This window comes from Miniopterus natalensis, chromosome 5, assembly GCF_054644295.1.
Source record: "Miniopterus natalensis isolate mMinNat1 chromosome 5, mMinNat1.hap1, whole genome shotgun sequence".
Lineage (NCBI taxonomy): Eukaryota > Metazoa > Chordata > Mammalia > Chiroptera > Miniopteridae > Miniopterus > Miniopterus natalensis.
In genome coordinates this window covers 15,540,740-15,564,770 of record NC_142085.1, presented here as the reverse complement: position 1 = coordinate 15,564,770, position 24,031 = coordinate 15,540,740, and the positions used below count along the sequence as shown (strand labels likewise).

The 24,031-nt window shown below is 50.9% G+C and overlaps 3 protein-coding genes across 4 annotated transcripts; 2 read left to right on the top strand and 1 right to left on the bottom strand.

Moving 5' to 3' along the window:
• Positions 1–2,150: 2,150 nt before the first annotated feature.
• PEX6 (peroxisomal biogenesis factor 6) lies at positions 2,151–13,622 on the top strand. 2 transcript variants are annotated; one of them, XM_016212834.2, is made up of 17 exons: positions 2,151–3,087; positions 4,906–5,069; positions 5,563–5,646; positions 8,573–8,675; positions 8,758–8,891; positions 9,526–9,637; positions 9,999–10,207; positions 10,611–10,806; positions 10,982–11,058; positions 11,199–11,331; positions 11,413–11,618; positions 11,708–11,769; positions 11,997–12,105; positions 12,405–12,521; positions 12,647–12,724; positions 12,872–13,011; positions 13,180–13,622. In XM_016212834.2, the coding sequence occupies exons 1-17, from the start codon at positions 2,206–2,208 to the stop codon at positions 13,314–13,316; spliced, it is 2,943 nt and encodes a 980-aa protein (XP_016068320.2). In that variant the 5' UTR covers positions 2,151–2,205; the 3' UTR covers positions 13,317–13,622. The 2 variants fall into 2 exon arrangements, 1 of the variants encoding a protein (XP_016068320.2); XR_015714550.1 differs by lacking the exons at positions 11,997–12,105; positions 12,872–13,011; positions 13,180–13,622.
• Positions 13,623–13,761: 139 nt separating this feature from the next.
• On the bottom strand, positions 13,762–16,556 carry GNMT (glycine N-methyltransferase). Its single transcript, XM_016212835.2, has 6 exons — positions 16,290–16,556; positions 15,322–15,449; positions 14,772–14,888; positions 14,419–14,561; positions 14,198–14,319; positions 13,762–14,110 (listed from the first exon to the last, which is right to left on the bottom strand). Exons 1-6 carry the CDS (start codon positions 16,493–16,495, stop codon positions 13,939–13,941), a joined length of 888 nt encoding a protein of 295 aa, XP_016068321.1. The 5' UTR covers positions 16,496–16,556; the 3' UTR covers positions 13,762–13,938.
• Positions 16,557–22,172: 5,616 nt separating this feature from the next.
• YJU2 (YJU2 splicing factor homolog) lies at positions 22,173–23,894 on the top strand. Its single transcript, XM_087817398.1, has one exon. The coding sequence runs from the start codon at positions 22,183–22,185 to the stop codon at positions 23,158–23,160; it is 978 nt and encodes a 325-aa protein (XP_087673524.1). The 5' UTR covers positions 22,173–22,182; the 3' UTR covers positions 23,161–23,894.
• Positions 23,895–24,031: the final 137 nt, after the last annotated feature.

The following is a 24,031-nucleotide window of genomic DNA, read 5'->3' as shown; positions in this document are numbered from 1 at the left end:
CAGGAGAGCAATGTTATAAGACAATGGCCATGGGCATGGAGAAGAAAGGACAGAATTGGGAAATGTGTAAGTCAACAGGATTTGGTGATTCACTGGATTGTGGGGAGGATGGTAAAGCGAAGGGAGGAGTTGAGGATGACTTCAGGAAGCTATCAGACATGTAGGAGGAAAACTAGTGTCATAATGGCAAAGGAAGTAAAAGAAATGGTCAATAGTGTCAGATTCCAGAGAAAGACCTAGTAAGATAAAGATCAAACAGCAGCACCTTGATTCTGCAGTTGAGAGGTTACAGGTGATCTTTGCAGGAAGGTTTCAGAGGAGTAGAAGGAAGCTTATAGTGGAAGTTTTACAGAAGTAGTATTTGGCTCCTAGTGACTAATGATGATTTCAAGGTAATGCAGAGTGGACTGCATGCCAGCTATTATTTGCTGGGGGGAAAGCCTGCGAGGAAATGACATTTATTTGTGGATTGATATTTGTATCTGTATGGATGCTGACTGAGACAGGATATGGGATGTATTTACCCATTCCTAAGGCCTCGAGGAGCACCTTAGTCCTAAGGCCTAGAGCTTGCCTGCTACTGTGTAAAGCAGGCTTATCTTCTTTGGACCCACCCCACCATCCTTCCAGTCCTTGGCACCTCTGGGAGGCAGGGGATGGAGGCAAAATAGTTTAGAACTACCAAATAGGAGTATTCATCCAGCTACCTCCTCCATTCTTGCATGCTGTTGTAAAGATGTGGAACTGGGCAATTTCAGGTTTAGGACTAGAGGTACCTCCAGGAACTATAATCAGACATTTAAAAAATATCTTCCTGCCCGGCCGGGCGTGGCTCAGTGGTTGAGCGTCGACCTAGGATACAAGCGATCAGGGTTCGATTCCTGGTCAGGGCACATGCCTAGGTTTCGGGCTTGATCCCCAGTTGGGGACGTGCAGGAGGCGGCTGATCAGTGACTCTCATCATTGATGCTTCTATTTCTCTCTCTCTCTCCCTCCCCTTTCCTCTCTCTGTAATCAATAAAGATATATTTTTTAAAAAATAAAAGTATCTTCTTATTGCTTTAGGCATGGAAATGCCTTATAACATGTAAATCTAAAATTCAACTTTAGCATTTTTAGGAATGCATAATGTACAAAGTAGAAGACTGACTCAAGATGCTCGCTGTGAAGGAAAGGAGAAAGTTGGGCAATAGCTGGAAATAGGGCAACAGGTCCAGAAAGAGTAGATTGCCACCAAACCAATACGTTGATTCTAAGTACAAATATATTGTTAATAACTGGAAGTGTGGCCTACCAGTGTCTAGTGTCTTGTACAAAGCAGGGAGAAGGAAACAAGTATGGAATCTAAGTAATAATACAGGTGGGAACCAAGCTGTTGGTTTGGTGCTCATTGAAGCCTTGAACCCCTCTCTTCTGCCTGCTCTGCTGCTCCCCACCTCCACCCACCCCTAGGGTAGAAACGGGAAATGGATCTCCAGTTTGTAAGGATTGGCTGAGGAAAAACAACTGGTTTTGGAAGGATGAAAAACCGAAGCTGCTTTGTCTTTGCTTCAAGTTTGGTGGGAGTAGAAGAAACAGGACAAGAAACACTGGAACGTGGGTTTTGTGTAGGATGTGTTAGAACAGGTGTGGCAGCACTCAGCGCTCCAGAGCTACGTGAATCACATGCAATAATTCAGCCGGCAGGCGCTACATATCCCTAAGCATGTCTGAGAGTTTTATAATCCTACCACTCCCTCCTTCAACCTTCCCACAACCCCCAAACCCCCAATCCTAGAGTAGGAACCGTAGGATTTCCGCAGAGGAATGGACTCCTTCCTAAACACTCCACCCACGGCTCCCAGCCCCGGGCTGAGTAGACCCTCTGCATGCTGCTCATTGCTCATTCAATACACTGTTGAGTGCGTGCTATGGGACAAGGTAGTTGAGAGGACGTTACTCCCCTAGCAGGCGCGGAAGGTAAATCCCTGGAAACAGTTTCAAAGGACGCCTGTGTAAAGACCATGCAATCGCGGTAATTGTGTTACTGCCTTCTAGGCACCATCCGGACAGTCTCAGAGCCAGCGCGCCGCACCCGACGCCCCACCCACTCGCCTCGCCCCTCCCCTGGCGGAAGCGGAAACGGCGTGCGCGCTGCGGCGAGCCCTGCGGCTCTCGGCTCGGGAAGGCGCCCTCCTTCACTTTCCTCCTCAGTGTCTCGTCACCATGGCGCTGGTAGTCTTGAGGGTCCTGGAGCCCTTCCCGAACGAGACACCCCCGTTGGCGGTGTTGCTGCCGCCCGGGGGCCCGTGGCCTGTGGCGGGGCATGGCCTGGTGCTGGCCCTGCGGCCTGCAGGGGAGAGCCCCGCAGGGCCGGCGCTGCTTGTGGCGGCCCTGGAGGGAACGGGCGCAGGGACCGAAGAGCAGGGTCCCGGGCCTCCGCAGCTGCTGGTTAGCCGCACGCTGTTGCGGCTTCTGGCCCTGGGCTCCGGGGCGTGGGTGCGGGCGCGGCCTGTGCGGAGGCCCCCGGCGCTGGGCTGGGCGTTGCTCGGCACATCGCCCGGGACCGGGCTCGGACCGCGAATCGGGCCGCTGCTGGTGAGGCGCGGAGAGGCTTTGCCGGTGCCCGGACCGCGGGTTCTGGAGACGCGGCCGGCGTTGCAAGGGCTGCTGGGCCCAGGGACGCGGCTAGCTGTGACTGAGCTCCGTGGGCGGGCCAAACTGGGCCCGGAGACTGGGGAAAGCAGCCGGCCCCCACCCCCGCCCTTGGTGTCCTCCTTCGCGGTTTCCGGTACAGTCCGGCGACTCCGGGGAGTTCTAGGAGGGGCTGGAGATTCCCTGAGGGTGAGCCGGAGTTGTCTCCGTAGCCTCGGCCTCTTCCAGGGCGAATGGGTGTGGGTGACCGTGGCTGGAGAGTCATCGAACACTTCCCAGCCACACTTGGCCACGGTGCAGGTCGTAGAGCCTCGCTGGGACCTCTCTGAAAGGCTGGGACCCGGTTCTGGGCAAGTGGGAGAGCCCCTCGCTGATGGACTGGCCCTCATGCCTGCCACTCTGGCTTTTAATCTCGGCTGTGATCTCCTAGAAGTGGGAGAGCTCAGAATTCAGGTAGGATATAGGACTGAGGTCAGGAATGCGTATGCTCCTTGTCTCTCCTTTGTTTTAACCGAATTGTAAAATTAAGGTCCCTTGCTCCTTAGATCTTGGACTTTTCGCTCAGTGTCTCCGCCTTATTTATTCATTCTCTACGATCAAAGTATCATGATCCTCCATAGTGTGCTGGTGCATGATAAGGGCTTTCTTCTATTCAGGTGAAATGTGAGATGCACAGTCAAGTTACCAGGGGTATACATTAATCTGCTCAATCTACTCAGGTGTTTGTTGAAGTGCTACAGTGTATTCAGTATTGTTCTGGGCAGTATGGAGGATGATACTTCAATTCTTTTGCTCATGCTTATCCTTGGCTTCAGATTCTTTCCTATTCTTGCCTTTATCTGTTAAAATCCTACCATCCTTTCCTTCAAGGCCCATCTAAAGATGCCACCATCCTCACAAAGCCTTTCATAATCTCACCATAAAAAATTTAACATGACATCCTTCTATAGCATTTTGTGCCTTTTTCACAGCATTTATTTTAGTCTGCCTTGTTATGTTCATGTAATGTGTCTAATTCCCAATTATATATTGTAAATTTCTTGAAGGGAGGGTTCTTTATTATCTTTGGTGCCTGGTGTTTAATTTAAATATTTTATTAAATATATCCAAGTGAAGCTCTGGCTGGTGTTACTCAGTGGTTAGAACATCTGCCAGCACACCAAAGGGTCTCAGGTTCAATTCCCCGTCGAGGGCGCATACCTGGGTTGCAAGTTGATCCCTTGCTCCTGTCAGGAGGCGTGCAAGAGGCAACCAATCCATGTGTCTCTCACACATCAATGTTTCTCTCTCCCTCCTTCCCTCTCTCTTGAAAAATCAATGGAAAAAATATCCTCAGCTAAAGATTAATTGTACATATATGTACATATACATATATATGTATATATATATGTGTGTGTATATATATATACACACACACACATACACGTATATGCAAGTGAAGTTTTTGGTTTCTGCTTTTAAGGAGTTTACTTCAAGAAAATAATTGTATTTGGGGGGACAAATATAGTTAATGTTTAAGCACCTAGATGTATGGTTAGGCCTGCACTATGCAATATGGAAGCCACTAACCACTTTGTGACTCTATAATTAAAACTAAATAAAGTTAAAAATCCAGTTCTTCTGTTGTTTTAGTCACATATCAAGTGCTCAATAGATACATGTAGATATAGAACATTTCTATCACTGTAGAAAGTTCTATTAGGTGATGCTGGCATAGCCAATTAGGGCTATGGCATGTCAAGAAGAGATAAGATATGCATGAATGGGAGCCAGGAGTGGGTCTCCTTCTGAATGGAGGAAAAACTACTGGTGTACTCAGACGGGAGCTCATTCAGCTAAACCAACCCTTTATGCTTAAGTGAGATCATATTCTCTTCCCACAGCCTAAATTCAGAGTATCCCCACTAATGTCCACTTAATAGCAATCCCAGTGGCTGCCTGGTGCCATTCAAAGGACTGTGGGAATTAATTGCCATTTTAGTGGCTCTGGCTCAACTTAAACGTATCACTGAAGGGTTATCTTTACTGGGGAACTTTTTGGAGCTAACATTAGAAAAGTCAAGAGTCAGAAATGTTTTCTTTGTGCTCATTAGAAGGAAAGGTTTCTGTTTTCTAGGGAAGATATAGATATTCAGCTCTGTTACCTTAGGCCTCCCCTCCCACAAGCCTTGCGGTTATGGGGATGAAAGTAGAAGTGTTGGCTGCTAAGAGAGAGGGCACAGCCTGACTCTTTGGGAGAAGATTATAAGGTAGTGGTTATTTCTCTCATAGAGATACTTGGAAGGCTCCAGCGCCCCTGAAGACAAAGGAAGCTGTTCAGTGCTGCCCGGGCCTCCGTTTGCCAAAGAGTTACACATCGAAATTGTGTCTTCTCCCCACTACAGCACTAACGGGAATTATGACCACATTCTTTACCAGCACTTTCAGACACCCAGGTTAGCTGGCTACCCCTTTTAGGAGGATAGCACCTTACCCTCATTGCTCTCCTATCCCATCCTACCTAGATCTAGGTACCATAGAGCCTCTGATTTTTAAAAAGCCACTTTTTAAGCAATATTGTGGCTAGAAGCCTCTTGGCGTGTCAGGCAGACAACAGAAGAGAAGTCTGGACCTTGAGGTGAATCTGGACATTCTAAACTGAGAAACTGCTTTGACTTGAGAGGACTCCAAGAGAACCAGGATCCTGCTACACACACACACCCCACCCACACACCCTGGCTTCTAATTCCCCTTTCTAGCCTCCCTGCCATTTCCTCCAGCTCATTCTAGGTCAGATTTGCTCTCTGGACAACTGTTTGGGGTCTCTGGGTGGGCAGTAGGCCCCTAAGGAAGTAGTCTTCACGTTGATGGTGGGAATGGGGGGGAACATGACAGGCACATGCTCTTGACTCCCAATGTGAGCTGACCAGTACCACTGCTGTGTTACAGGGCAGTCCAGGAAGGGGATGTTCTGTGTGTGCCAACAGTTGGGCAAATAGAGATCCTGGAAGGAAGCCCAGAGAAACTGCCCAGGTATGCAGCTGCCTCCTATCTCACAGCTGGGATTCTTAATCTGGGTGCAGGAGTTCTACAGCCCCTTCCTCCCAAGCGGTATGGAATGACTTTGTGCGTAAGAACATTTTGTTCTACATTTTTCTGGAGAGAAGGTACCCAATCTTCAGGTTCTCAATAGGCACTTGACTGAAAAAAGATAAAGAATCACTGCCTGCTAGCTTTGGGAGGGGTTTATCCTCAAACTAAATGGTGGTCCCAGGTTAAGTAAAGCATTGGATATAACTTAATGGCCTAGACTCAGGTGGAATTCCTTGTTTTCTGTTCTCAACCACAATGTTGTTTGGGCCAGGCATCCCACATACTCCGCATAAGGAGCCAGGCTCTGACTTCTGCCCTAGCTGATGGAGTGTGCACATGCTGCTTTTTGCTCTTATGTACCAAAATGGGGAGAGAGGGATCGCTGCTATCCTTGAGAGGCCTCCTCTCTTTCCTTATCCTCAACAGAAAATGAGAAAGAGCATGACTGAGCTAAGAACCTTAAAACAGGGCGTCCAACCTTTCTCCTCCTGTTGTCTCCTTTTAAAATGGCGAGGCAAGGAATTCAGAGCCTGCTTTGGCCTCATGTGAAGGGGGGAGAGTGTGTAGCACCTATACCCCAGCCAGTCCCTCTATTCAGGACTGATTTCCTGTAGCGATTTACTAGGAAAACACAACTGACAGACACACAAGCCCAACCCTCAGGGAAATCTCAGTGAGACGGTGGGACCAGCTTGCAGGGAACTTGGGTACAAGTGCCATCAGAACCAAGCCAGCCTGAGTCCTCTCCCCAGAGAGAGATGCCTTGCCTGGAGTACCTGATTTATTCTTGACCAACATTCAGAGCTTGGTTCTGGCCATTGCTCAGTCTCAGGGCTGTGGTTGTGTCCTGTGTAACCCATGGCACCTCTGAGCTTTCCCAGATCAAATCTGCACCTGGGGCTGGGTAGAAAATGCCAGACGGGCACGTATCAGTCACTTCCCACCTCTGTCTGTCTTCTATCCTCAATATAGGATGGAAGCTCTCTGTAAGAAAACTACAAAACTACCCTTTGTACTTTCAAAGGGAAAACAGGCACTAGGCCCTCCTGAGACATACCAGTAAGCCAATCCTAGCCCTGGATGTCTGCCATTCTAACCCTATAGAGATCTCTCTCCCTCTTCTGAGTGCTGAGCACATACTTCTTTCCCCTGAGCAGGTTCTGGAAAGCAGGGTTGGGGGGGAGGGCAGTTGGGTCCCAGGACAGATAGGATGAGTGCTTTAGCCCTCTCCCCTGGACTTGGTAAGGGGAGCCCTGCAGGGAGCCTCCTGCACTAGTGTAACCTCTTCAGATTCTGCCCTGCATTCCACTTCCCTAATCAGGCTGCTGGGAGCCAGCTCCACTGTTTCCTGTCTGGCTCTTGGGGACACAACCCATTGTTCCCCAGCAGAGTCCAGATATGTTCCAAAGTCCTAGCCATTGTATTCAGTGAAGTGGTCCAACCGTGCCCCAAGGAAGAGAGGAGTCTCTCCCTAACCATCTACTGGAGCTGTTCTTTCTTGGATCCCAGTGCTGGCCATATGCACTCTGACGCAGGATGTTGGGCTTGATTCAGATCCTAGGTTATAGACCCACCCATTGTTTATTTATAATGAATGATTAACAGTAAGACACAGTTTTCCTTATGTTCTAGCTTTTAGCATAACCACTGCCTACCTTAATAGTTACAAGAGTTTCATAATACTAATGTGATACGCTTCCTCCTGCCACCTGGAGACATTCCCACCACCCCCCTTTTGCCACCAGAGAGAGCAGCTTTGTGACTGTGGGACACTGTGAGCAAAGGAATTTACACCTTGATTGGACCTAAATGAGGCCAAGGTTATAGACTGACTCTGTCATTGCCTTGCTGCCTGAGGACTAAAGAGAGGACTAGTTCATTTCCTTATCTGGGAAACTGGGCTAGTAACTGCTACCCGCAGTAGTAGTAGCAGCAGGTTGAGTAACCCTAATTCTCTGACACTAGCCAGTGCCTGCATTGCCTTGTTTATGACTGAGGCACTTTTGAAAAATACAGATTCCTGAGCCCCACCCCAGACCTATCGGAACAGAACTGCAATCTTTTTTTTTTCCAAAAGAAGAGAAAATGTTAATTTTTAAATTGAGATATAATTCATATACCATAAAATTCATGCTTTTAGAATATACAACTCAGTGGTTTTTGGTATACTCACAAGGTTATGTAGCCTAATTCCAGGGCATTTTTGTGACCCCTAATAGAGACCCCTACCCATTAGCAGTCACTCCTTACTCCTTTTTTCAGCCCCTGGCAACCACTGATCTGCTGAATGGAATCATACAATATGTGAGAGAGGTTGATTTTAAAAGTTTTGCAGATAATGCTAATGTGCAGTCCAAATAGAGAATCATTAATCACTAGATGTCGTTGAGGAATCTGCCTGCAAGAAGGTTTTGTGGGTTATGGAATAAGAATGAAGGGACTCTCTCCTCTGAGGTTTGGGGAACCTTGGTGGGTATGTGTTCGAGGGAGCGACCGTTGTGAAGCCACTGACAATGGCCAGGTGATCACTGGTTAGTGCAGCAGTGGCTTCCCCCATTGGAGTAGGTGGGTAGGCTCTTTGCCTGGAGACACCCTCCCTGCCAAGGCTCTCTAATGGTTGTCATGAGGGATGCGGAGGACTGCATAGCTCCTGGCCTCAAGATGTGTATGATCCAGTCAGGGGGATAAGAAAGACCACTTGCTTTCCCAACCTCCCCAACCCCAGTTCCTTCCATGTCTGGGGCACTTACTTGTGCTGTGCTTGAGTCTGTTCCTACAGTGGATCTCTGAGTGAGATAGCCACCTTGTCCTTGGGGAGGGGATATGTGGGTCTGGATCTGGGGTTCATTGGGCCTCCTTCCTGCAGGTGGCAGGAGATGTTCTTTAAAGTGAAGAAAACAGTTGGGGAAGCTCCAGATGGGCCAACCAGCGCCTACTTGGCTGACACCACCCATACCTCCTTATACTTGGTGAGGCCTTGGGGGTAGGAGTAGACCTGAGGAAAGAAGCAGAAACAACTTAGAAACTAAAGCTTCCTCCCACCTTTCGCAGGTGGGTTCTACCCTGAGCCCTGTTCCAAGGGTCCCTTCAGGAGAATCCAGTCTCTGGAACAGCTTATCTCCTCCGGGCCTGGAGGCCTTGGTGACTGAGCTGTGTGCTGCCCTGAAACCTCGCCTCCAGCCAGGGTGAGTGAAGCTGCAGCCTCAGGGAATGAGGAAAGCCTGCTCGCAACATCCCTGGGGGGGCAGCAGGCCAGATAAGTAGTTCCTCATGCTACTGGCTGGACGTCCCCCAGACCAGTATGCCAAGGCCACTAGCCCGCCTGCTTTCTGCATGCAGGTTCCCACACTCCTTTCCTGGGATAACATCCATCCTCCAAGGTTGGCTGTAGAGAAAGAACCTCCACCAGGGACAGCTGTCTCTGAGACTACCCTTCCCCTTGGGGAGCCCACTAGCCATCCCGGTCCTCACCACCCTGACCCTAAAGGACACAGCTCCCCGTACCACTGACCCAAGTGTAGACACAGACCCTGTCCTAATTCCAATCCAGTCCAGACCAGACACACACAGTCAAGGCTTTGGAAGATCCAGTGGTGACAAAGGGAGCTAGTCTTGGCTGCTGGATATGCTCCATGCCCTGTCAGAGCACCACAGGTGGTGTGGGAAATATAGCCTCACTGTGCAGAGACAGCCCAGGGGGAGGGACGCCTCAAGGAAAGAAAAACCGGGTGTCTGCGCTCTACATCCAAGGGTTCCCTGTTACTGGGGACTCTAAAGTTTGGGCAGAGTGGAGGAGACGTGTCTGTCCTCTGGTTGCAGGGGTGCCCTGCTGACAGGAACTGGCAGTGTCCTTCTACGGGGGCCCCCGGGCAGTGGGAAGACCACAGCAGTGGCTGCTGCCTGCAGCCGCCTTGGGCTCCACTTGCTGAAGGTGAGGGTACCTGGAGGGTAGAACCCTAACTGTTTCCCCTCCCCAGCCAGATCCTCCCTCTCTCCTCTTCCTTCTGGCTACTAGCCTGGCCTTAACACCTCAGCCCAGTGGGTCAGCCATGTTCCCGTGATGCTCAGCTCCTGAGAGATGCTTCCAAGGAGAGGTTTCAAGATTTTGATGGATAGTGCAGGGACTGAGGTTAGGGTAAAGTAGAGGTAGGACTTAGCCAGCATTACCTTCTTCCCCCATCCCTGCCCTTCAAAGAGAGGTGGCATGCACCTTCATCTGACTCTTCCTCCCATTCTCCTGCCCCAGTCACACCTGCGCCTTGCTCACAGGCCCGTCGGGACCCTCTCCCCAGGTGCCCTGCTCCAGCCTCTGTGCAGACAGCAGTGGGGCTGTGGAGACAAAACTGCAGGCCACCTTCTCCCGCGCCCGGCGCTGCCGGCCTGCGGTTCTGTTGCTGACAGCCTTGGACCTTCTGGGCCGGGACCGTGATGGGCTAGGTGAGGACGCCCGTGTGGTGGCCACACTGCGTCGCCTCCTCCTGGATGAGGACCCCCTCACCAGGTAATGTGCAGAGCTGGGCCCAGCCCTGCTCCCTCTGTTCAGCCTTTCATCCTGTAGTCCTCACCTCCTCAGTGGCTTTTCCAATGTCTGTCACCAGTTTGGCTGCCCCCCGACAGCCCAAGGAGATTTGTGTTACCCACAGGGAGAAGGCTGTGGTCCCTAGTTTTTCTTGGGGAGCACTAGGCTGAAGAAAAAGCACAACCTCTGCCCTCAGCTCTCTGTGTAAAGGGGACACATGTCCCCTTCAGGGTATTCCCTTGGAGCCCCATCCAGGAAGCCTTGGGGCGCTCATCTCCTTTTCCCATCTTAAAACCCCCCTGCCCTCCTGCACCTGCCTCAGGATAAGGCAGTACTCAGGCTGCCAGCCACATTCTTATTCTCCATCCCCACGCCCTGTCCACAGCTGCCCTCCACTGATGGTTGTGGCCACCACAAGCCGTGCCCAGGACCTGCCTGCTGACGTGCAGACAGCGTTTCCGCATGAGCTGGAGGTGCCTGTGCTGTCGGAGGGGCAGCGGCTCAGCATCCTGCGGGCCCTCACTGCCCGCCTGCCCCTGGGCCAAGAGGTGAACCTGGCACAGCTGGCTCGGCGGTGTGCAGTGAGTACCAAGGCAGGGTTGGTCCTCCCATGTTCTTTGTCATGGGAACTCAGACCTGCTGCCCTGCAAGTGAGGGTAGAGAACCCTGAGGCAGCAACATTGGGCCTCAGCTCCGGCTGGAAGACCAGCTCTGCCTACTGCGCCCTGCTCATGTGTCCTTTCCTGTGGTTCCCAGGGCTTTGTGGTAGGAGATCTCTATGCCCTTTTGACCCACAGCAGCCGGGCAGCCTGCACCAGGATCAGGAACTCTGGGTAAGAAGACAGCACAAATGGGCAAAGGTGACAAGAGGAAGTATGGGCTGGTGGGGGCTGGTGAGGGGGGGAGGAGGGAACAGGGCCCTGAGGGGAGGAGGCCCTGTCAGGTCCTTCAGACACCTCCCTGGGTTCTGCAGCCCGGCAGGCGGCTTGAGCGAGGAGGAAGAGGGGGAGCTGTGTACTGCTGGCTTTCCTCTCCTGGCAGAGGACTTCGCGCAGGCCCTGGAGCAGCTGCAGTCAGCTCACTCCCAGGCCGTTGGAGCCCCCAAGGTAGAGACTCCAGGCCCTTGGAGGTGGGACCAGAGCTCCCTCCTCCCACATATCCCCAGCCTTGTACTTTCCATCTCCTAGATCCCCTCCGTGTCCTGGCATGATGTGGGCGGGCTGCAGGAGGTCAAGAAGGAGATTCTAGAGACCATCCAGCTCCCTCTAGAGCACCCTGAGCTGCTGAGCCTGGGCCTGAGGCGCTCGGGCCTCCTGCTCCATGGGCCCCCTGGTACTGGCAAGACCCTCCTGGCCAAGGCAGTAGCCACTGAATGCAGCCTTACCTTCCTCAGGTGGTGAGGGGGCCTGGAGGGATGGGGGTGGATTGAGCTAATTATTTATGCATCTAAGGAGTGTTACCCTCCCACATCCTCTCCCTCAGCGTGAAGGGGCCAGAGCTCATCAACATGTACGTGGGCCAAAGTGAGGAGAATGTACGGGAAGGTGAGTGGACAGGGCTTCCAGTCCTTCCCAAAACGATGGCCCCTGTGCCTCCCCCGACCCTCAGGGTACTCGTGGTTATTCCTACTCTTCTTCCCCACAAGTCATGTTCCTGCCAGTGGGGCCTATTACCTGGAATGCTAGTAATGAATTGTCCAGCCTGGGTTTTCTTCCCTCATATCCTGACTTCAAACCCCTCTGAGCCTCCTCCCGTGGGCCCCTCTCTGCAGTGTTTGCCAGGGCCAGGGCCGCGGCTCCATGCATAATCTTCTTTGATGAACTGGACTCCTTGGCCCCAAGCCGGGGGCGAAGTGGAGACTCTGGAGGTGTGATGGACAGGTGGGGGTCTGAGCCAGAATGGAGTCTGGGGTCCAGGACAGAGGGATGGGAGGTAGGTTGCAGCAGTCTTCAGAACCCAGAGTTCTTGCCTTTCCAGTTCTGAGACAGTATAATGGAAGCCAAAAGGTGCTGTGGCTTTGGGTGTGAGACACTGAGGAGAATGGGCACCTGCATGGAGGGGTACACAGGGCACAAATAAGGAGGGGCCCTGTGGAGCAGGCCTGCAAGGAGAGGCACCAGAGGTAGGGCAGAGCTGAGGATGGGCCAAGGACTCTTTCACCTTCACTCCTCCTTTGCAGGGTGGTTTCTCAGCTCCTGGCTGAGCTGGATGGGCTTCATAGCACTCAGGATGTGTTTGTGATTGGAGCCACCAATAGACCAGACCTCCTGGACCCTGCCCTTCTGCGGCCTGGCAGGTACGCACCCTGTACCTCTTCCGCACCAGGCCCATTTAGGCTTGTCCCTTCACTCCATCCTGTGCGTTCTTCATTCACCTTTATGCTGGGTTCCCTGACATGTATGCCCGCCTATCTCCCTAAAGATTTGACAAGCTGGTGTTTGTGGGGGTAAGCGAGGACCGTGCCTCCCAGCTCCGAGTTCTGAGCGCCATCACACGCAAGTATGCCCTGTTGGAGACTCCCAGAGGGCTTGGGCCTTGGTCTGGTTAGGGAACAAGTGCAATATGCAGAGTGCGCTGGTCAGGGATGCCTTTTTGAGGGAGTAGGGCTTGCTGAGTAAAACTTTCTTTCCTGTATCCCCACAACAGATTCAAGTTGGAGCCCTCTGTAAGCCTGGTGGACGTGCTGGATCACTGTCCTCCCCAGCTGACGGGTGCAGACCTCTATTCCCTCTGCTCTGATGCCATGACAGCTGCCCTCAAACGCAAGGTTCAGGACCTGGAGGAAGGTGAGCCACTCGCCAGCCCTAGAGGTCAACCAAAAAGCTAGTGGGAAAACCAGGCCCTGTTCTGGATTTCAGAGGAGGCGATTCTGGGCAAGAAGGTGCTCCCGCAGGGCTCTCCCCTGCTTGGGCATAGCCAGAGTTCCTCAGCTGGGATGGGAACCTTCCTCCTAGGGCTGGAGCCCCGGAGCTCAGCACTGCTGCTCACCATGGAGGACCTGCTGCAGGCCGCTGCCCGGCTGGAGCCCTCAGTCAGTGAGCAGGAACTGCTCCGGTACAAGCGCATCCAGCGCAAGTTTGCCGCCTGCTAGGAGCCTCCTGAAGTCTGGGACCCAACTCTGACCACAGTGGCTAAAGCTACCTAGATATCCCCACAGACCTGAGAGAGCAAAGGGCTCTTTCTCAGGCTGTCATGGACCCACGTGAAGGCTGCTTACCCCCAGGAGATCCCCTGGATGCCAAGTAGGGGAGGCCTGAGAGAGTTCAAGAGGTATCCCTGTCCATTTTTCCAGGCCATCCCCAAGACTAAGGCCCATCTGCTCAGGAAAAGGGGTGGAGTCTGGGAACTTGTTCCTGAGGGAGCCTGTGGCTGAAAATAAAGTGTATGCTGCCCTCTGCTGGTGGTGTGGTCTGAAAGATTGGTGTGGTGGTGTGGGGAAGAGCAAGACTGAGAGGAGTAAGCCCCAGTGCAGGGCAGAGTGGGCTCCACTGGAGCGTGGTCCTCTGACATAAAAACAAGACATGCAGGAACTGAAAAAGGCACGGACTGTATTGTTCACTTTTCCATTAGCCTGAACCCAGATCCCTGCACCCCAGCTGCAGTTGGGCTTCTCCCCACACTGTCAGGATCTGCACATGGAGCTGCTGGCGTGGGGCTCCCCAGACAGAGCCTGGCAGCACCTGGACAGAGGGTTGTGGGAGCTGAGGCCACACTCAGTCCGTCCTCTTGAGCACATGGATGAAATAGCAGGGAATGTAGGCCTGGCCTGGCTTGTAAGGCTTGAAGTCACCCAGGATGCTGTGCTGGCACTTGCCCCCAAAGGCTGCTCGGAGTAACTCCGTGAAGGACGCTAGACAGTGAGGGTAGTAGGAGAGCCGGAACTTACTGCAACAGAGACCCTGACCAACCATGAGGACTGGTGGCCTCAGCAACACCCCCCCCAACTCATCCCCCACTTAGCCAAGTGGATACCTCAAGCCAGGAGAACCGTCCTGACCAGCCCCCGGCACCTGCACCGTGTAGTCCAGGGTCACCATGTGGGCCTTGTTGTTCACTGTCAGCACTGATGTTGTGATGTCCTTGGTCAAATCACTCTGTAAATGGTGGTGCAGGCTGCATTAGTCTCTGCCACCACTGTGGGGCCTGGACCCCAGGATCACACCTCCCACTCTGGGCCTCCCTCAGGGGCCCACCTTATAATAGATGTTCTTTCCTGGGGGTGCACAGCCTGTGCTGAGGATGTGGTCGTAGTTACGATGATCGATGACCAGCAAGCCCCCTGGCCGCACCATGTTCGCAATGTTCTTCAGTGCCAGACGGTGCTCACTTTGGTCCCCTGAGCTCCCAGGAGGGACAGAGAGACTGTCTGCTCAGGGCTCCCAGCACCAGTCTCCCTCCCATCTTAATATTCCCCAGGGATGCCAGTGCCAAGGCAGAGGGGCAAAAAGCATAGTCTGCTCTGACAGGAGAGCAGGTGCCCAGGGGTCTGTGGAAAGAGGGTATAGCTCAAAGCAAGGGCTATGCCCAAGGCCACACCCTCTCTCACCTTTACAGTCTGGCAAGTGGGCAAAACTGTTTCCAAGGCAGATGACAGCATCAAAGCCACCCTCTGGTTGCTGGGGCACATCTTTGTCCAGAGTCATCCAGTTGGCTTCCTCAATGACTGGAGGCCAGGAAGGGGAGATCAGGCTAGCACCATGGGCCACCAGTACCCATCTCCACCAAGTACAGTTCTGCCTCAGTTTCCCCTCAAGAGACACACAGGGACTCCACATCCAGTTAGAGGGAGGGGAACATTGTGGATATGGAGGGTGAAGGGGAAGACGGGTCAAGAGAGAAGGAAGCCATGGTTTGGAAGGAAGACTGTGCTTATGGGTTTTTATTTGGGGGGAGGGATAAGACATAAACGTAATTAAAACTAGCTCCTCATACCTGATATCTCATTCTGGTACCTAAGCCTCCCTCTTCAGGGAAATCACAGTAATTTTCCTGTGCCCTTGAGGAAAACAAAACACCCCACCCAAGGAGCCCAGAGCAGAGAGAACCATGTCCTTGGTGGTTGGGCTGGGAGGGCCTGCCTGGCTGGACCTGCGTACCCCACTTGTCGAAGGTGGGCTCATGCCGCCGGTTCCAGCGCTCTTTAAGCGCATACTTCAGCATCTTGTCACTGGCATCCACACTTGTCACGATGAAGCCCTCTTCCACCAGCATGATGGAGTCCACCCTGGGTAGGACCAAGGATGAGAGGCAAAGAGGGGCAATCAGGGGGCCTGGGAAGGGGAGGAGACCTATCGCACTCCATTCCTCTGCTTCCTCTCCCCAGGTCCTCTCCACTGACCTCAAATGACCTGGCAAATCTGTTTCTTATCACCGGGCAGCAACACTGCATTTTGATTTTTAGCACCTATTCAGAGTCAGACATCCTACAATGTTCATTAATCCTCATGGCAATCCTGTGAGGTGCCCCATTTGAGAGCCGGGGCAAACTGAGGCTCCTGGAACTTAAGTAACTTGCGCACAGAAGACCGTATATATATACGCGGTGGTTTAGAGCACAGGCTAGACCCTAACCGACCGGGTCTGTTTCTCCTCCCCACCAGATGGGGGATCTTTACTTCTCTGCGGCCGAATTTCCACAGCTGTAAATGGGATACCACTTCGTACTTACCTCCTTGGGTTTTGTGAAGATTTTAAAAACATGTTTCAAAAGCTCCTGGCACAGCGCTTGGCACAGCCAAATACTGAGCAAATGTTCATTGTTAACTGCCATCACCCGAGGAATAATGCTGGAGCAGGCTCAGATCTCTTGTCCCTCTGGCCCAAAGCCCAGCTCTGGCGCTCCCGGGCGCAAAGCCTTCCCCACCCGCTGTGCTCACTCTCCGGGCCGGTCTCGGAGCCCCCCCCCGCCCCCCCCCGCCCGGCCGGTGCGCTCGCCCTGCCCGCTGCACCCGCCGACAGACACGGGTCCCGGCCCGGCCGCGGAGGCTGCCCCGACGTGGCAGGCCAGGGTCCTGCAGTCCCGAGGCCCCTCTCCCCCGGGCCCCCATCCCCCGGCCAGGCTCACCCGGTGCCGCAGGCCACGTCGAGCACCCGCTGGCAGCCGTGCTGGCGCAGCAGCCCGAGCAGCCAGGCCTTGTACTCGGCCGTGCGGCTGCGGGTGTCCCCGATGTAGAGCTGCCACACGCGCGCCGCCTCTCCATCTGCGTACTGGTCCGGGAGCCCTTCTGCCGCCACCCCCAGGGAGCGGGTTCGGTACACGCTGTCCACCATCCTGCAACAGCATCTGGCTCTGCGGCCACCGGCCCCGCATTTATAGTCTGGCCCCTGCGGGAGGCCCGGCGGTCCCACCTGCCCAATGGCAGGTGAGCGTGGGGACACGCCCCTGCTGGGTCCGGGCCCGGCACCCGCGGGGAGGGCGCTGCCTCAAAATCCTGGACGAACCCTCCTCGGCCGCCTGAGGATCCAGCCCTCTGGAAACCTCATGGCAGGAAAGGACACGCCCAGCCCCCTGCCCACTTAATCCAACTGGCCGGAGGACCCGGGAAGGGCGGGGGGGGGGAGGGGGGGGCAGTGATATTGCCCGCTCCACCCCCAAACTGGAAAGAAAGAAAATAATTTTCTTCAGCGCCAGCCGGTGCCCACTCTGGTGCCCTGAGCTTCAGGCAGGGGCAAGGGGGCCGTGCCTATTCAGTCTTCAGTCCGCACAGAGCTGAGCACCAGGACTGGACCATCCCTAGTGAATGAAGGTATTAGCACATCTGAAAAAGGAGCGTCCAGGGGAAGGAGGGCCTGGTCAGCCAGGGGAGGAAGGAATGAGGAGTCTCTGGGGATGGTGCTGATCTTGCCACCCAAGTCCAGGAGCGGTTCTGGATGAAGGAAGGGATCCTGCGGCCCGCCTGGAGGCAGGTGCTCCTCTGCCCTGCAGGTGATACATCAAGCTTTTCCCTGAGCCACTTAAGGAGTCTGGTCCTTCCTTAGACGTCCTGGCCACCCAAGCATGCTTCTAAAGACCATCTGCTTTCCACTGAGGTGCCCGCAGGGTGGGAAGCCCAGGGCCAGGGGTGAGAGCGCTTGGTGCTCTTGGTATTATACTGCCCATTGTCACTTCATAAATGTCTTGGTTTGGGTAGTGTGCACATCCACCCTTCTCCCCCAAAGCAGGTCTTAACCTAGGACGAGACTCTGCACTGAGGTGGATTCAGTAAGATGATTCCATCCAGGGAAGCCCAAAACAGCAACAGCCTTCCCCGCCTATCTTTGCTTTCCTGGCTGCAGAAAGAGTGAGGTATAGAGGTACAGACTAGAACAAAGGAGCCTCTCCTCCCCCATCCTTTATTGTCTATAGAATCTGGGAAGTGGAGGAACTCCAAAGATCATGTAATAATTTTTTAAAATTTGATTTTAGAGAGGGGGCAAGGGAGAGAGAGAAACATTGATTTGTTGTTCCACTTATTTATGCATTCGCTGGTTGATTCTTGTAAGTGCTCTGACCTGGGATCAAACCTGAAACCTTGGCATATGGGGACAACACTCTGACCAACTGAGCCATGGGGCCAGGCCCGTGTGATCGTTCTTAAACTTTAGTACACAGACTGCCTCAGATGGGCCTGTCCATGCCCCAGTAATGGAGCCTTGTGTTTATGCTGACCCTGCACACAGGCCTTTGGCAGCGGGCTTACAAAGGCACTGTACTGGGGTGTTGCAAGTGAACCCAGAGTTTTCTTTTGTCAGAATATTCTGGGGGAAATCTACTCCACCGCTCCTAAACTTTGAGAAAAATCGCAGGTTAAAAGAATTATCCTCTCAGTTGTGGGCAGCAATCTGTGTATATAACCACCTCTCTCTATGGGGTGGCTTTTTTTTTTTTTTTTAAATATAATACCTTCCCAAGAAAAGTAGTTCTTTCCTTGGGTAGGAAAATGAAGTCTGGGTTTTTGTTTGTTTGTTTTTAACTGTTATATATATTATAAAGGAAAATGCAGTCTTTACTTAAAGTAAACTTGATATTTATTTTACCCCCAAATCAGGAGGAAAGCAATTAATTGTTTGGCTATAAATTGATGAACTGAGAGTGATATCTGTTAATTTACAATTTGGCCATCAGAAATAAAATTGTAAGGGAAAATGGACCTACTTAATTATTTACTTTGGCATAGTGGAGTGCTAAAATGCACTTAAGAAGTTTGAGGGAAAATGAAGAATGATGTTAAATTGGAATAACAACCAAAATGGTAGCAAAATAATTTATTGGCCATTATTTATAAGTGGATTGATTGGCTATAAGATATTGGAAAAGTTAAGTGGCCTAGGGGCAATTTATTCTTTTCCCCCTTACATTGCTTCCTTTTCCACTTACTTTTACCTCTTAACCCTCTCTGAGTGGACCTGAGGCGAACCTGGGATTTCCTCAGGGCTCCAAATGCTGCTGGGAAATGTCACCTTTAAAAGACCAGGATAATCAAGTCAATGGGTTCCAGACTCTTTGGTCCCCAATGTTTAAGGACAAGTACTCCTGTGATTTTGAACACTTTCTTCTCCTAATATTTATATATATAATAGTGAAGCCTGGGAGGAGAGCATTGATTTGTAAATTTAGACATCTCTGCCCGTCCTTTCTTTTACAAATTGCCATGCAAAGATTAGACTCTGGAGCTCTTTCATAAAATTATCTTGGAACAAAAGGAAACAACTTACAAAAAACAACTATTTAAGTATCTTGCTTTTGATTTGGTGTCACATGATTACCCACGCCCTCCCCAGAAAAAAATTTTCTTGTTCAGAAACTATTTCTTTTTTTCCCTTTTCTGTTTTAAAACAAAGTTGTTTGAATTTTTGCTGTAATGCACACCTCTGAATGTTTGGATAGCATTTTTTGTGATTGGTTTGCAGCCTTTAAAGGCTAAAAGACCATACTCTCCATACTGATAAGGAATTTAACTATTTGATTTTTATTTAAATATTAATGCTTATGATTTTTGAGAAATATAAAATTTTACCCACATAACCATAATGTGTGTGTGTGTTTTTTTAAATCCTCCCCCCACCCCGAGGATATTTTTTCCATTGCTTTTCAGAGAGAGTGGAAGGAAGAGAGAGAGAGAGAGAGAAACATCGATGTGAAAGAGACACATCGATTGGTTGCCTCCTGCACTCGCCCTGACCAGGCCTGGGGATTGAGCCTGCAACTGAGGTACGTGTGCCCTTGGCCAGAATCGAACCCGGGACCCTTCAGTCCGAGGGCTGACACTCTAACCACTGAGAAACCGGGCTGGGGATGTTTTTTTAAAAATAATAAGAATGCTGGTGGTAAATTTGGATTAAAAAGTATAGATTTTGGGTAGCCTTAAAATATACTTTTCATTTCAAAGACCAAGATTTTTGTTCTCAAATTAAAAATTATTTGATTTCTTTCACAATTTTTAAAATGTCAAGATATAGTGCACATGAAATTTCATGGACTTCTTTCTTTCTTTCTTTTTTTACTTTTAACTATCAAAAGTATATTTTCTTCTTTTGGTCATACTTGTCCTTAAGCATCTTTTAAATGGCTACACTGATTGGATATGCTGAGACTTGTTGATCATTTCCCAAGCTCTGAATATTGAAAATGCTCCCACAATTTTTCAAGAGAGTGAAAAATTTCCAAATGGAATTTTTCTATTAATTGATACTGTCACCCAAAACAAATGTTTGTTTCAACTCTTCTCTATATGAAGATGCTTTTTTTTGATATTTCATTAGATAGAAAATTGAATCTAATTGTGTTTTGTTAATCCTCACATGAGGATATTTTTTCCATTGTTTTTTATTTTTTTATTATTATTTAAAAAATATACCTTTATTGATTTCAGAGAGAGGAAGGGAGAAGGAGAGAGATAGAAACATCAATGATGAAAGAGTCATTGATCGAGCCCACAACCCACACATGTGCCCTGACCGGGAATCGAACCCCGCTTACCGGGATCCTAGGTGAATGCTCAAACGCTGAGCCACACTCAGCTGGGCCTAATTGTTTTTAATCTCCTTTAATTACTACCAAATATACCAAATAATTGCAGTCTTTTATCTCTAAAAGACTGCAGTTGGTCAGAGGACATGCCCATGTCCATGACAGCTCTGAAGCTGTCTTTTGTTTTACTTGGTTAGTCTTTGTGAATTTTAGGTAACCCAAATCTGAGGCCTCAGGCCATGAAACAAAATGTCAGAATAGAAATCAATTTACAGTTTGACTTCACAGAAAATAAGAAAAGGTAACATTTTAAGCTCTGGCTGGGTAGCTCAGTTGGTTAGAGCATTGGCCCAATATGCCAAGGTTTTGGGTTCAATCCCCATTGGGGCACATACAAGAAGCAACCAATGGATGCATAAATAAGTGGAGCAACACATTGATGTTTCTCTCTTTCTCTCTCCCCTTCCTCTCTCTAATCAATTAAAAAGAAAAATAATAGGTAATATTTTACATATACAATGCTTATTATTTGGAATTGGCTGAAAAGACTAAATTCTTCATCCCCAAATGTTTACAAAAATGGCTTGAACTACTCCACTATATGATCCAGACATTCCACTTCTGGGTATTTATTCAAAGAAAACAAAAACATTTATTCAAAAAGATATATGAACTCCTGTGTTCACTGCAGCACTACTTACAATATCCAAGATATGGAAACAACCTAAGTGTCCATTGTTAGATGAATGGATAGAAAAGATGTGATATATACACAATGGAATACTACTCAGCCATTAAAAAAAGAATGAAATCTTGCCATTTGGGACTACATGGATGGGCCTTGAGGCTATTAAGTAAAATAAGTCAGCTAGAGAAAAATAACATGATTTTACTCATATATGAAATATAAAAAAAAGAACAAACAAAACAAAAACCACTTATAAATATGGAGAACAGATTGATGGTTACTAGAGGAAAAGGGGGTTAGTGAGTGGTGGGCCAAATGGGTAAAGGGGGTCAATCCTATGGTGATGGGTGCAAACTAGACTTTTGGTGGTGATCACCTTGTAGTATATAACCATGTTGAACTATAAAGTTGTACATCTGAAACCTACACAATGTTAAGAACTAATGTCACCTCAATAGGAGGAGGGGGGGAGGGGAGGAGGGGAAGGGAGGGGGAGGGGAGGAGACGGAGGGATGGGGAGGGGGAGGGGGAGGGAGGGGAGAGGGAGGGGAAGGGGGAAGGGGAGGGGGAGGGGGAGGGGAAGGGGGAAGGGGAGGGGGAGGGGGAGGGGGAGGGAGGGGGAGGGGGGAGGGGGAGGGAGGGGGAGGGGGGAGGGGAGAAGGAAGGCCTGGGAAGGAATAGGGTGGGACGCTCTCTTTAAACAGAAAACGCAGAAGGACAGTGGGGGGATATTTCGCCGCTAGTGTGCTTGTATGGGGGAGGCAGGTTTGGAACCTGGTCTTTGAGTCTGCGGGTGACTCTAGACAAACTTGGGGCGGCAGGATAAACTTGGGGCGGGGTGTCCTGGGTGCTCTTCGTCGCTACATGTGTAGCCCGTGGGAACTGCCCCCAGTCCCCACCTGAGCGCAGGGACATGGAACGGGCGGGTTCCCAGAGGCCTGCACACGGGATAAGCGCTCAACACTGAGCGCTCTATTTGTTGAATAAAATAATAAACAACAGGGAGTGTCGCGACCAGCAGCTACGTCGTATCACGACAAAATTTTAACTGGCGCAGTCTCCTCGTAACTTCCCCCAAACCAGACTGCCCCCGGAACCTTTGTTGCGCTACCGAGGTTGCCACTCGGGAGGAAAGACAGAAGGATTCGAACTTTGACAGGCGGGTATTGGAGCTAATGAAAAAGGCAAGATGTGAATGCTGCAGCCAATAAGGGAGGCAGAAAGAAGTGACGTCAACGGAAGTACGAGGGACGGTCGCGGAAGTTCAGTAAACACCGATCCTAAACAGTTCTCCTGTGCTAGCGAGAATAAGAGGCGAAAATGTCGGAGCGAAAAGTTTTAAACAAATACTATCCCCCCGACTTTGACCCGTCAAAGATCCCCAAGCTCAAGCTCCCCAAAGACCGGCAGTACGTGGTGCGGTTGATGGCCCCCTTCAACATGCGGTGTAAGACGTGCGGAGAGTACATCTACAAGGGTAAGAAGTTCAACGCGCGCAAAGAGACGGTGCAGAACGAGGTGTACCTGGGCCTGCCCATCTTCCGTTTCTATATCAAGTGCACGCGCTGCCTGGCAGAGATCACCTTCAAGACAGACCCCGAAAACACAGACTACACTATGGAGCACGGAGCCACGCGGAACTTCCAGGCCGAGAAGCTCCTGGAGGAGGAGGAGAAGAGAGTGCAGAAGGAACGGGAGGATGAAGAGCTGAACAACCCCATGAAGGTGCTGGAGAACCGAACCAAGGACTCCAAGCTGGAGATGGAGGTACTGGAGAACCTGCAGGAGCTCAAGGACCTGAACCAGCGGCAGGCCCACGTGGACTTTGAGGCCATGCTGCGGCAGCACCGCCTGTCCGAGGAGGAGCGACTGAAGCGGGAGCTGGAGGAGGATGAGAGGGAGACGGCAGCCTTGGTGGAAGAATCCAGGAAACGAAGACTGCTGGAGGACTCCGATTCCGAAGAGGATGCTGCTGCTCCCGCCCCACCCCAGCCGGCCCTCCCGCCCAACCCCACCGCCATCCTGGACGAGGCCCCTAAGGCGAAGAGGAAGGTGGAGAGCTGGGAGAGGAGTGTAGGCACCCTTGGCAGCAGGTCCCAACTGTCAGGCCTCGTTGTGGTCAAGAAAACAGACCTGGGTCGCAGCACCCCACAGGGCCAGCCGGCACCCACCCTGGGTGCTGTTGCTGTGAAGAACGGGGAGGTGGCAGACCCTGCACCGAGGATGCCGGGCACCTCCTCCTCCCTGAGCCAGCTGGGTGCCTATTCAGATAGTGAGGACAGCAGCAGCAGCAACTGAGGCCCTTATCCAGGTCAACGGTCATGTGTCCAACTCCAGGTGCCAGAGCACAACGGGACAAAAGTGAATGTCCTCGAGGCTGGTGGGACCAGCCAGGGTTCCAGCTGAGGGACTGTGTTTCTCTCCTCTCCCCGCAACCACCAGCCCTTGACCTCTAGGTCCAAAGCTCATGCTGTCCCCAACCTGGCACCAAGTTTTGGACTGTGACATCCCTGGAGGGATGAATTCTCTCTTGGACAGTCTTTGAGATGTGAGCCATGTTTGGACATGTGAGTGAACCCACCCACTTCTGGTTGGCTCCATCCCTTCCCACCACAAAATGGTCTGGAACTAATAAAAGGAACACACACACAGACTTTATTTTGGGAGTATTGCTGCCACTGGACGTAATTCAAGTCTATTCCTATTTGAGGACACATTAAAATCCTAGAATTGTGAATTGTGTATATACAGTAACTACAAATGGAGGACATCCTGGCTGTTTTTAATTCACAACAGGTAGAAATTCATTTTTCAGATGATAGACTCTGAATTCCAGTCCAACCTGCTGAAAAAAACTTTTCTGCTGACTGCCTACCCATCTTAAACACTGGGATGCTGTGGGAGGGGTGGGAAGCCATTCACCCCCATGGACTCTGCTAGCAGATTTATCACAATGGATCCTTTTTTGGACTTTTTTGTATACTAAATAAGGCTCAATCTGCTTTAATAAAGTCTCATTAAGTGAGTGTAAAGTTGGTCTCTATATCCTTGGGTTGTAACATTAATTAATGGTGTCTATTCTATAAAGCTTTGTGCATCTGAGAATTCCACCAATGTATACAAAGAGAGGCTTGCTGTGACCATGTCACACTTTGTTAAAAGCAGTTTT

Excerpts from the sequence above, each read along its gene's own strand:
- YJU2 (XM_087817398.1), top strand. The coding sequence starts at position 22,183 with ATGTCGGAGCGAAAAGTTTTAAACAAATACTATCCCCCCGACTTTGAC.
- PEX6 (XM_016212834.2), top strand. The coding sequence starts at position 2,206 with ATGGCGCTGGTAGTCTTGAGGGTCCTGGAGCCCTTCCCGAACGAGACA. Across the intron at positions 11,770-11,996 it reads TGAGGAGAATGTACGGGAAG|TGTTTGCCAGGGCCAGGGCC; the intron begins GTGAGTGGACAG and ends CCCTCTCTGCAG. Across the intron at positions 12,522-12,646 it reads GCCCTTCTGCGGCCTGGCAG|ATTTGACAAGCTGGTGTTTG; the intron begins GTACGCACCCTG and ends ATCTCCCTAAAG.
- GNMT (XM_016212835.2), bottom strand. The coding sequence starts at position 16,495 with ATGGTGGACAGCGTGTACCGAACCCGCTCCCTGGGGGTGGCGGCAGAA. Across the intron at positions 15,450-16,289 it reads GACGTGGCCTGCGGCACCGG|GGTGGACTCCATCATGCTGG; the intron begins GTGAGCCTGGCC and ends GGTCCTACCCAG. Across the intron at positions 14,111-14,197 it reads GACGGTTCTCCTGGCTTGAG|TAAGTTCCGGCTCTCCTACT; the intron begins GTATCCACTTGG and ends TCTCTGTTGCAG.